This window comes from Eurypyga helias, unplaced genomic scaffold (assembly GCF_000690775.1).
Source record: "Eurypyga helias isolate BGI_N326 unplaced genomic scaffold, ASM69077v1 scaffold6635, whole genome shotgun sequence".
Taxonomy (NCBI): Eukaryota; Metazoa; Chordata; class Aves; order Eurypygiformes; family Eurypygidae; genus Eurypyga; species Eurypyga helias.
The window spans coordinates 23,938-36,018 of record NW_010250748.1 but is presented as its reverse complement, the minus strand read 5'-3'; the positions used below and the strand labels follow the sequence as shown (position 1 = coordinate 36,018).

Sequence of the window (12,081 nt, the reverse complement as noted above, 5' to 3'; positions counted from 1 at the left end):
CTCTTTCCTGGAACTTCTCATCTCCTCCAAGTGTATTTTCTAGCTGTGGAAGTAAAAAGCTTGTCAAACAGAGGCAGGCTGAGGTAAACCCAGCCAAAAGCACTGCTGCTAGCTCTGGCTTTCAGGGACGCAAGAGTTACGTTCAAGAGCACGTGGGAATGTCTGGGAGAGCTCAGAAACGTGCGCGAACCTTACGGAATGAAGATGTTTAGAAAAAGAAGAAAGAAAGGAGTAATTCAGACCCTTAGGCAAAGCAGTTTATACTGTCTATAGCCCAAAGACAGTGAATTAATTCCTCCCTTTTTGTTAAAGGAGAGGATTGAGCCCAGATAATTAAGGTAAATCTCTCAGATGGGGAAAAATTCCAAACCAGCTACGAACTGGGGTCTTTTTGTGTTTCTCAATACCTGATCGACCAGAGGCATCATCAAGGTTTCTGCTCTTTCCTTACTCAGGAACTTCTGGGTGTCAAACAGGAAGAGCTTGTGCAGACAGTCCATGGTGAACTGCAACAGTAGACAGCTCTTTTCTGTGCTGTTCTCAGAGTCAAAGAAAGCTTCTTCTACATAACAGTCAAGGAGGGGGGAAAAAGAAATCATCAAAAAAAAAGAAAATATCAAACTTCCCCACAAGACAGCAACATGATTTGTCTATGAGTAGAGCTAAAGGATGTACTACACAGCGACTGATGTACGCGTTGCTCAGAACAAGAAAGTGGATGTATGACGTCATCTGGCTTTTTGCTCATGCCTCAGCAGGTCTGCCACTGCTGTTCACAGTCAGCTGGGGATAAAAGAGAACAGCCACAGGCTCCAGGAAAAGTGCCAGGCCATACCTGTGTATGTGGGGAGTTTCTTCAGGCCACTCCAAATGGGATGGGCAAACAACTCCCCACATCAAAAAGTAACTTTTGCCAAGAAAGCAGAGGAGTCGGAATACACCAGGTGGCATATGAGAGAAGTCAACGAATGGGAAAAATAAAAAAACCCAAACAGAACCAAGTCACCCTCTTTCCACACAATTTAATTTTCATGGAACTCAGTGGGACTGACTGGAATTTTTCACATGGTTTTTGATTTCTCACTGGCAGCCTAGAGCCCATGCACAAAAAATGTCCTTTGGTTCCAGCAGAATACGAAAGATGCCTTATTTATCAGGAAGGAAAAGGACATGCTGTGAAGTAAATCCTGCACAATTAAACATTCAGCAATGACGGGTGAGCCTGCCACTGCCGCTCTGTCGTTAGTAACTGAACCCTTACCGGTTTTAGAAATGTTGACCTGGTTCAGTGTCTCAGCAAATGGCTTCACTAAGTGACCAGCAAACAGGGTGAAGAGACCCTTGAGCTTGTCTGCGATGCAATCTGCTATTCGGTGGAATGTCAGCAGTCTGTCTTTTAGGGTAGACTCTGTTTTGGACCAGTCAAAGAGCTGAAAGTGAAAGGCAGATTAGCGCTTTCCTGTGTCTGTGAACTGGAAAATACAAATATGCTGATGCAGATGGATTTTATTTAATCTTCCTACCTTGAAGAAGAGGGGTCTGAAAGAAGCCTCAGAAAGTTTCATAACCATACTTATCAGGCAGTCAATAATGTAAGCCTCTGTCTTACCCACTTCCTCTAAATCATCCTAGAAAAATCAGAAAACATAAGTCCAAGTTTGAAATATAAGAATTTGAGCTTTCAAAGCACATTTTAATTTTGCCTGCTTCAGACTAAATACCTAACCCGTAACGTCTTCTAGCCCAGGTACAATTCCGCAACGGAATATTTGATACCCAGAATTTCAGGGCACGCATGCAGTGGAAACGACTAGTATTTTTTAAAACAAATCGCACGTCGAGGGTGAGCTGCCTCTATTCACCCCCTAAACACACCACCTGGGCATGCTCTGTTCGGAAGTCCAGGGCCTTCATGAAAAACGCCGTCAGCTCAGACTGGTGGGAGACGAGGTGCTCCTTCTCCATGCCAACAATATGCTCTTTCAGAATGTTCATAAGAGGACCCAGGCAGCTCTGCCAAAACAAAAGCAAAGGAACACAAAGGCAGCTGTGATGCTGACAGTGACTGAGAAAAGGAACAAGGAACCTGGTGCTTGCACTCCATGTACTTACTCACTAAAATACTGTCGATAACATAAACAAACTTTTCCCTGCACTTTTGGGGGGGTTAAGTTAGAAGGATTCCTGAAAAGAGTTTGGTCTCTCTTCTCCAATGCTGGAGACACCAGCTAAGTCTGAAAGGTTTGCACCTATGAGACGGGAGCAAAGCCCAGATGAAAACTGTATCTTGAGTTCCTAGCAGATAAATCAAGACCTTTAGGTCTCTCAAGCATTCATCTTCTAACATCCTAAGGATATGAAACTGGTGCATTTCTCCCAGGTCTAACGTTCCTGAATCACCACTGCAGTACAAAAGAAAACAGAGATATGTAAGTGTTGGGTTGGGCTGGAGTTAGACTGCTTCACAGCAGCTCACGTAGTGCTGCGTTGGGGATCTGTGACCAAAACACCGCCGGTAACACACCGGTGTTTTAGCTGTTGCCAAAGAGTGCTTGCGCAGCGCTGTTTCTCACTCTGCTGCCCCACTGAGCAGGCTGGTGGTGGGCAAGAGGCTGGGAGGGGACACAGCCAGGACAGCTAAATCGAATTCTGCACGGCTTGGTGTTTGGTTTTTTTCTTTCTTTCTTTTTTAAGCACCATTTAAAAGAATGAAAAATCACCTCACCTTGCGGGTATTTGCCACTTCACTGTAACACTTGGTAACTGCAGGCAAGAGTATTCGGGGAGCGAGCCTTGTAGCTAGGATGGTTTTCAGTGATGTTACGCGTAAGCTTATCTGGGAAGAAGGACCACACTCGGCCACTATCTTTTCCAAACGGACAACCTGTCAGGAAATCCAACAGAAGTTAGGCATGCCTAAACCAACTCACGAACTTACTTTACAGTAGTTGCCCGTTACAAGTGTCAGACTGGAATTTTGCTGTTTGTACCACCTGGAGCACCTTAGATGAGGATGTCTGTGCACAGAGCTCTGCTGTCTTCAGAAGACAGACACTGAAAAAATGCATGTGGCAGGGGGTGAGGATTACCATGCTAGATCCACACATTGGATGAGATCATGGATATTACAGAATGGTCCTTCAGGATTCATCTCCTTTTCCAAAGAGCCAAACTACAAGGAGGGAGGAGTAGGAGACACTCATATTCTGTATCTTAGTTATCTGCATAAGGAGGTGAGTAGAAGAGCTTCCACACAGTCAGTTGGCACACACTCCTACTTCAGTTTCAGACAGACAAAAAGTAATCGCTCTAGCTTCTAGGAACTGGGCAGATCCTGTCATCCCCTTTTACACATCTGTAAAATCAGATGGCTCACCTGCAGCAAGCAATCCAAAAGATAGGGACTCAGGAAGTGTGGCAGTGTTTCTGCAACCTTCAGCAGAGCAGTGACAGCACTTAGCAAGTAAATCTCATTGGAGATCAGCTCCTTCCTATTTTTTAGAGTCTTCAACAGCGCTGGCATCAGCCTGCAAATAACCAAGCATAAAGGGAGAAAGGTGAAACTACTGACAATCTGGAGGCACATTTCCAGTCATGCAAGTCCAACTGTTAAGACTGTGGGGTTAATTTTCACTTGCATTTGTACATGTGTATTTTGAGAAAACTCAGTATTCTGTGCTCTTCTGCTCTACTTCATTTTTTTTCAAAGCTAATTAATGATATCAGATTTAGGGTCACGGAACGGTTTGGGTTAGAGGGCACCTTTAAAGACCATCTAGTTCCACCCCCCCTGCCATGGGCAGGAACACCTTCCACTAGACCAGGTTGCTCAAAGGACTATCTTTAGCTGAAACATTTAATGACCATAAGAAACCTGTATTTGTAATGAGATTAAAAGTCTTCAAAGCAACAGGTTAGATGCTTGAATTTTTCTTGAATAGGGAGAATAAAATAATGTTACATGCAGGGTTTCCAACTGTACTGGTTCTCATGTTTTTAAATGCAACCTGTTCTATAGTAAAAATACAGAGTATGGTCGGACTTTAAGCCATACAGGCTGCCTCTCCGTTGACAGCAGCACACTCCATAAAGAACTTTACTGATTCTAGAACTCCTACAATTTCCCCAACAGCTGCTTTGTTCTGTGACTAGGAGGCACCTTCAAGCACTGAGTGCTCTTATTCTTTTCTACACAGTACAGACGCATGGGCAGACGGCCCCTTGGCCTTCAACAGCACTCCTGCAGTAATGCACTTCAGTACAACTAATTCTGACCGCAGCTGGTTCTGTCAAAAGGAGCCCGATGGTACCTTGGAAGCTGAGGTATTGCTTGGGCTTTCAGTGTACAGGTGACCTCAGCTATACAGAGCAAAGCACTTCCCATCACATTCTTTTCCTCCTTCTCTGAGGAAATTAGATTGATGGCAGTTGTCAGAACAGGTACGAATGGCATCGGGTTTTCTGTGCCAAAACCTCTGCAGAGTAGCTTGAGGCTGAACAAAGCAGTCTGCCTGTTGATGGCTTGCTCCTCCTCTTCCTCCTTCCTTTTACACTGCACAATAGCAATGAGCTCAGGAACCAGCTCCAAGAGCTGCAGGATCTAAGAGGAGAAGAGAACGTGCACAATTAGAAACTCGGAACCTTCAAGGTAACTACGGGCAGGTGGCTTGCACCTCGCTACTCAAGAGCTGCCTGCCAGACCTGGCGCTGGTACCTGGATGCTTTTACACAGAGCAAACCACTGCTACATCAATCTCTCCCTGTGTACGTCTGCTAAGGGAACTGAGCTTAGCCATTTCGCCTCACCTGGCTCTTCTGCCACCTTGTGCGCTGCTGCACCTTATTGTTCAAAAGCTCCATTGCCTTACGCCTCACAGATGGGAGCTGGTTCGTCATTAGGCCCCTAATCACAGGGATGAAGGTTTCTGTTGGCAATAAGGCATTGACCTACAGAAAAATACAAGCAAAACAGTACCGTAAATGCTCTTCCATGCACGGTGACACAACAGCCTCCAAATAAGACAGGCAAACTCTCAACATCCTGCGTAGGACTCAGGATGAAAGAAGAGAGGACAGGCTAGCAATGCTGCATCGGAGGCAAACAAAAGAACAAATCAGGTTCCTGTTAGAGTACTTAATGTTTGTTCACTGGCTGCTAACCAGTCATTATCCACTAGCTTCAAGATTTTCTCAGCAATTCCTTTTGTCTGCACTGGTGAGCAATCCCTCCTTACCCTAAAATACTTCTGGTAGTGCCATGTGCATGTACATTGAGAAAATGGCGATATGCTTCATTAGGGAAAAAAAAGGAATTCCAGTTGTGAGAAGGCATGTGCTCCACAGCATGAAACGAGATAGCCAGTCCAATTCTACAAATACACTTCTGATCAGAAAAGGGTTAGAAAGAGAAGTGTAAAGATTCCATTTAAATTCCATGTAGAACTATACAGCAGTTCCATTAGCAATAGTTAAATCACCGTATGAATTAACAGTGAGAAACGCTGCCAAAAGCCACTCTGCTTCACCAGACAGACAGTGAAATGACTGCTTCCAGACAGCAGAATACTAACTAGGGGAAGTAAGTATTCCTGATTTTTTTTTTGGTTTTTTCTAAGCTGTTAGTTGTAGTTACTAAAGTAGTTAGACGAATTTAAACAATGGAAACACCATGTTGCAGATCATCCAGTGAAGATTAGTACTAATCCAACAAGAAATCCTACAAAGGTTACAGTCGTATTACTAAGCAAAAGCAGGGATGTCCCACTGCTAACACCAGGGTTAATGAGACATACTTTATCCAGCATATCATAGGACTTGTTCAGCAGAACCCTCCAAAATTTGGCTGTTGGCTTGTCCACGTTTCCTTCCACTGAAGACGCCACAGTGTTTATATAGTGAAGAACTTCTTCTAATAGCCTAGATGGAAAGGAAGCACCTTCTGTTAGGCAACAAGGACACTGAAGGACTCAACTTTATTACTGGAAAGTATAACATTTCTCCGAAGAGCGACAGTAAAGGAAAATGAAACACCTAACGCAGAGACCAGCAGATCACATCGACACATTAACAAAAGCTATGGCGGTAAGGAAAATCATGCACATTAGTCTACCTGGTACCCCCAGATTAGCATCTCCATACAACAGAAGTTCTACTTAAAGACAAAAACAGTCTGGGAAGATAGAGATGTTTAAAAATGAGCATTTAGGGAAGACAGCATTTGAAATAAATCCTACACCTTTCTTCACTTAGAACAAACCTACAAGTTATGCCGCCACAAAAAGAATACTCGATTCTGTATCACTGGCTGTTACAGCCCAATGACTGCAACTGTGATCTGTGATTGCTGGTAATTTTCTTATGCCCATATAGAGTCACCCGTGAATACTGATTTTTTTTTCTCCTACAAATGAAATGATACAGTATGCTAAAAATCTGGAATTCTCTTCAAGATCCCATCATCAACAGCATAACAGTTATGGCCAATATGTAAATAAGCACTATCAGAAACACAAAAGAAGTGGATACTGCATAGAGCAATCTTTCACAAATGAAAAACTCCACATCATGGTAAAAGACCCCAACAAAACAAGACCCAAATAGCTTGCGTATAATAAATACTGCTTGTAACCGAGGTCAACACTAGAAGTATCCTTGGGGAAAAACATATGCTATAGAGACTTCACTTAAAAGTATTCCCAGGTTGCAGTAAAATCTAGAAATAGGAGGAGTAGGGCAGATTTAAAGCATACCTCTGTTCCAGCTTCTGCAGCTCTTCCATTTCTTCACATTCAACTATCTGATTTAAAAGGAAGAATGAAAAGACTGAGCGTGAAACTTGTATCCCCTAATTAATATCCCAGTATATGCAAATTTGTTTGTTCTGAAGGAAATGTCCACTAACATGGTAATTATGAGATAATAATTACCCACATCTGCATTTCAGCCATCATTCTAGAAGAAATTGTGAGAATCTTAGGCAATACAGTCACAGTAGCAAATACATTTTGTTCTGGTGGATCATGTTCAGTTGAAACACTGGGAACTACTTCCAGCTAGAGCCACAGTCTAAAATTTGTAACGGTTATCATGGAATCACAGACTCACAGAACAGGATCATAGGTTGTTCTGGTGGATCATGTTCAGTTGAAACACTGGGAACTACTTCCAGCTAGAGCCACAGTCTAAAATTTGTAATGGTTATCATGGAATCAGACTCACAGAATAGGATCATAGGATCATAGAATGGTTTGGGTTGGAAGGGACCTCAAAGACCGTCTAGTTCCAACCCCCCTGCCATGGGCAGGGACACCTTCCACTAGACCAGGTTGCTCAAAGCCTCGTCCAGCCTGGCCTTGAACACTTCCAGGGATGGGGCATCCACAGCTTCTCTGGGCAACTTGTCCCAGTGCCTCACCACCCTCTCTGGGAAGAATTTCTTCCTGATATCCAATCTAAACTTCTCCACTTTCAATTTAAACCCGTTCCCCCTTGTCCTGTCACTACAGGCCCTTGTAAAAAGTCCCCCCCAGCTTCCTTGCAGGCCCCTTCAGGTACTGGAAGGTGGTGTAAGGTCTCCCCGGAGCCTTCTCTTCTCCAGGCTCAACAACCCTCTCTCAGCCTTTATGTCTATTCAGAGTTAACAGTATGAATCCCACACCAAACTTGGGAGTTACACAGAAAGTGAGTGAAGAGTCTCTCTGGAAAAGCCTTATGAAAAAATAATTAACATTACTGAGAGGTTCCAAAACTGTGTCAATAAAGGTGTCAGCAAGACACACTGGACAGTGTATTCTTTCACCCCCCCTTCAATGTAAAGCCATACTAAAAAGCAAATTAAACCTCATCTGTTCCAGTATGGCACAATTACTTAATGTGATCAGTTTAAAATCTGCCATTATTACCTTTTTCACAAAACTCTGAGAGGATAAAAGTTGTGACATGAAGGAGACTGACAAGAATTTGAAATGCCGAAGTTGTTTGTCTGAGTGAGATTCCACATTAAAGAGCTGCCCATCCTGATTCTTTAGCTTTGTCTTGCACGTTCTTGATTTTTTTTGTCCAGGATCATCTGTTGTAAACATTCACAAAACAGATTTGCAGCCAAGAGAAAAAGGAATTTGATTTCTCATTACAGAAACAAAGTAAAATTAGTCAGATGCCTATCAAGGACAGTCATTCTGCATATCCAAAATCATGTCAAAGTTCCAAGAAAGATGCTCTGAAGTACCACAGGAGGTATTTTTTTTCATTTCAACAGCTTAAAAAGAAGCAGTGCCATTTCGTCTGATCATTTTTACGTGAAGGTTCTTTTTTCTTGGTGCTAAAGCTACGAACACGTGAAATGTTTGAGGCAGGACTACATACATTGTGTGTTACATACTTGGGAAAACTGCTTTCAGTGTCATTTCCTGGTCTTTCCTGATGGAGAAAATGTATTCAAACAAGAAATACAGCAAGTCATAACTTAAAAAGAAACAAACAGCCTTCCCCAGTGCTCTTTGAAATAACAGACTGGAAAAGTATTAAAAAGTATTATTTAATTACTGCTCCACTATACTGTAGTTAAAAAACAAACAAACAAACAAACACAAAACACCCCAACCAAAAAAACAACCCTAAAAATCCCCCAGATGACTGGTACTCCCTGTGATCTTGCCTGTTATAAAAGCTTTTTATTTCAACTACATGATTTACTGTACCTTCTAAATGAGGGCTACCATTTGATTCTAAGTGCACAAATTAATCTATCATTTAAAAGATTTTTAAAAAAGTAATAACCTATATTAGCCATTTTATTAAAAAAAAAAAAAAAGAGTAATTCTGCGTCTCTTAGGCTTCTGACTAGGAGTCACAGAATCATAGCATCATATAACAGTTTGGGTTACAAGGCCCCTTTTAAATGTCATCCAGTTCCAACCCCCTGCCCCGGGCAGGGACACCTTCCACTAGACCAGGTTGCTCAAAGCCTCATCCAGCCTGGCCTTGAACACTTCCAGGGATGGGGCATCCACAGCTTCTCTGGGCAACCTGTTCCAGTGCCTCACCACCCTCACTCTGAAGAGCTTCTTCCTGGTATCTAATCTAAACCTCCCCACTTTCAATTTAAACCCATTACCCCTTGTCCCTTGTAATAGGAAGCTGTAGGAGCATTTGCTGGCTGTGTTTTGTGGTTACCTTCTTTGTTCTCTGGCAGCTCTGTCAAGTACTGGATTATTTTCATCACGCTCTGGAACTGAGAGTGTACATCAAATTCGCAACAGATGGAAATCCAAAATTCAGTGTCTGCTTCCAGAACAGCATCCTGTTTATGGTTTGGACAACAAAGAAAGAAAAAAAAGTATTACTAATAATGATAAAAAGACTCAAAAACTCCTCTGTGAGTATGTGAAACGCCATGGTGAGCTGGAAACTGCCAGGATTTACAGCAAGGGTAATAGCAGCAAGCTCTTGGAAAGAACATAGTTCTAGAGGGTAGAGAAAGAGATTAAACTGCTGCAGCAAAGACTGCATCTTTTCACCAACGTTCCTTTAATAATTCTTTTAGTTTTCCCCATAAACTATGCATCCAACCTAATCCGAGGGCTTGCCTACACAAAACATAATAGGGTTTATCTCAGTCTGTGCAGGAAGACCAGTATCCTGTCTCACAAATCAAGAAAAGAAAAAAAACCTAAATCTACAAATATTGCAGCCCTTTGTAATTAGGTCATCAGATCTTCAGGTCAAGGATTGCTGTACAATATAATCTGATTTTCTGTTCAGGCTCCAGGACAAAACAGTATTGTATTTGCAGTACAAATCACAGTAAAACCATGAGGCTCTGCTACAGCACAAGCTCAGAGACCACTACTTATTTTAGCATAGCCTAGAGGCTCTTCTTGCACCTTCGTAACAGCAAGGCCACGAGCAGAAAGGGGGAAATCAGTCTCTTGAGGAAAAAGTCTAAAAACCGCACCGTCTTCTAACCTTGTCTGTGCTTGATGTCGCCGTCACAGTTTTGGTCACGTACTGCTCAAATAGCAGCACCAGGAGAACCCAGAGGAACCTGTCTCCTCCCACCGTGGTGATAAGCTGGGCCAGGATTGGCAGGCGGCGGTGCTCCGGCACATGGGGCAAGGCATCCACAAACACACGGATGATCTTTATCACCACCTCTTCCACACTTCCCGAGACCTCAGACAAGTCGCTGTCTTCAGCCTACGTACAAATAGGTACAGCAGTTCCAATGGATTAGCGCGGACGGGTACACGTTCTTTCTTGTAAAGTCAGAAAAGGAGAGAAAGCAGTCCGGGCCTGATAACAGCACTACCAAAAGCATAATCCCCAAAAAGGGGAGAAGGCAGGAAGGAAGGGGGAAAGACCAAAAAAAAAAAAAAAAAAGAAAGAAAGAAAAAACAACAAAGACAAAATAAAGAACACAGAAGAAAGAAAAGAAAAAACCTATTACTTGTCATTAGCTGAAACAAACAGGACCGATTTTTCCTGCCTAAAACTGTGAATGACTCTAGAATAAGATTTATTTGGTGCAAGTGAAATCTGGCTGAAGAAAAAAAATGTCCCCTTTGAAACACAGTGATATACTTTTGTTTTGGTTTATAACCATTTATCCCACACCTCCAGACAAAACCAAGAAACCCCACACAAACACCAGCTGGAAGAACAAAAGCATTTGTCAAGTATTTTGCCTTTCCTCTTCCCTCAGACAGTGCCTACTGTAGATAGGGCCATGACATTTTATTTATTATAGAATTAATAACCTTCTTCTTTCCAATGGATCCTCTACTGAACTTGCCTGCTATTTTTATGATGAAAAACTTGACCTTAAAGTATGTTTAAGGTCCTCTTCAGGTACAGGTGAGATACTGCTTCAGCTAAACTATTTCCAAAGTGCAGGGGCTCGTAAGTTGAAAAAGAAGCAGTGGTCTGATGAACTATGAGTTGGTCAGATGAGGAGTCATCTGTTAATATAGTTATATATAATTGAATATCTATCTAAAAATAATCCTAGAATAGGCTACAATCTATTCTACCACTGACAGTCCAAACCATTTACTCAATGAATAAACTTATTGTTCGCTTTTTTCCCCTACTTCTATCCATTAAGTAGACAAATTTACCTGTATAAGAGCAGGAATAACCATCTGCACTGTCTGATTAATTACTTGGAACGTGTAAGTATCATCCAGACGCAAGACATTTGCTCCCATGAAGGTAAAAATGGGCATAATATTATGGAGAACTTTATCCTGAAAAAGAAGGCAGATGAGATTAGTTTAGTTTTTGACCTGTGCTGCTCTGCATATTACACCTTAAGGCATTTCTCCTTCCCCTAAATGCCACTAGGTTCTTACAGGAGAAAATGAGAATCTTCCAAATCTTCCAATAGTATCTTCCAAAATCCCCACTAAACTGATTTTAAATGTATAGTCTCCCTTAAAGCTCCTTACTATGTGATTGTTAGAGTTCTAAATATTGTTTGGAAACCAAGATACACTTCTAAGCAAGCAATTAAAAAGTGGAAATTAGTCCAATGAAATAACCTTGTATTCTTCAACTCAGTGCCATGACAGCGTGAGAAGCAAAATCAGCTATGGGGAGATCTGCAGAAGCACAAATATGAGTGTGGCACAGATTCCAGTGATTTTCATACCTTTCCCACCCACCCTTTTTATGTCTGTAAAATATGTGCAGTATCATACATGGCAACCAACCATGGTCATTCTGATTTTTGTCTTTTTTTGGGGCCTAGACTGTAATCACAGTAATTTATTTTACGAGGGCTGGATTAGAGGTGTCACCTAGCTCAAGAGTTAGTTTCAGCAGATCTTGCCAGAACTTAGAGCACGTTATGGGCGCATTTTTCATTCCATTTTAGTGAAGCGAAGGAGTGTTTTGGATTTAAAAAGAGAGATGAGACTCATACAGAACATTTCCTTGTATTCTGACCTTAAAAATCTTGTGAGAGCCAGTATTAATGTAGAATAAAAGCTCAGCTCTATAGCAGGTGATGGCAGTAAGATGGTGACAAAGGAAAACAACCCCAACAATAAAAAAATTGTCAGAAACATTCCAGTTTTGCCT

At 42.0% G+C, this 12,081-nt stretch overlaps 1 protein-coding gene across 1 annotated transcript in view; it reads right to left on the bottom strand.

Moving 5' to 3' along the window:
* HEATR1 (HEAT repeat containing 1) overlaps positions 1-12,081 on the bottom strand; it is a 37,655-nt gene that overhangs the window by 1,644 nt on the left and 23,930 nt on the right. Inside the window, exons 28-42 of the mRNA XM_010151773.1 lie at positions 11,118-11,246; positions 9,967-10,197; positions 9,175-9,301; positions 7,902-8,068; positions 6,750-6,796; positions 5,793-5,916; positions 4,807-4,947; positions 4,311-4,600; positions 3,377-3,527; positions 2,726-2,884; positions 1,879-2,013; positions 1,524-1,628; positions 1,262-1,430; positions 408-562; positions 2-43 (exon numbers count right to left, since the gene is read on the bottom strand). Coding sequence (XP_010150075.1) covers positions 2-43; positions 408-562; positions 1,262-1,430; positions 1,524-1,628; positions 1,879-2,013; positions 2,726-2,884; positions 3,377-3,527; positions 4,311-4,600; positions 4,807-4,947; positions 5,793-5,916; positions 6,750-6,796; positions 7,902-8,068; positions 9,175-9,301; positions 9,967-10,197; positions 11,118-11,246 — 2,172 coding nt within the window. The remainder of the gene's footprint in view (position 1; positions 44-407; positions 563-1,261; positions 1,431-1,523; positions 1,629-1,878; positions 2,014-2,725; positions 2,885-3,376; positions 3,528-4,310; positions 4,601-4,806; positions 4,948-5,792; positions 5,917-6,749; positions 6,797-7,901; positions 8,069-9,174; positions 9,302-9,966; positions 10,198-11,117; positions 11,247-12,081) is intronic.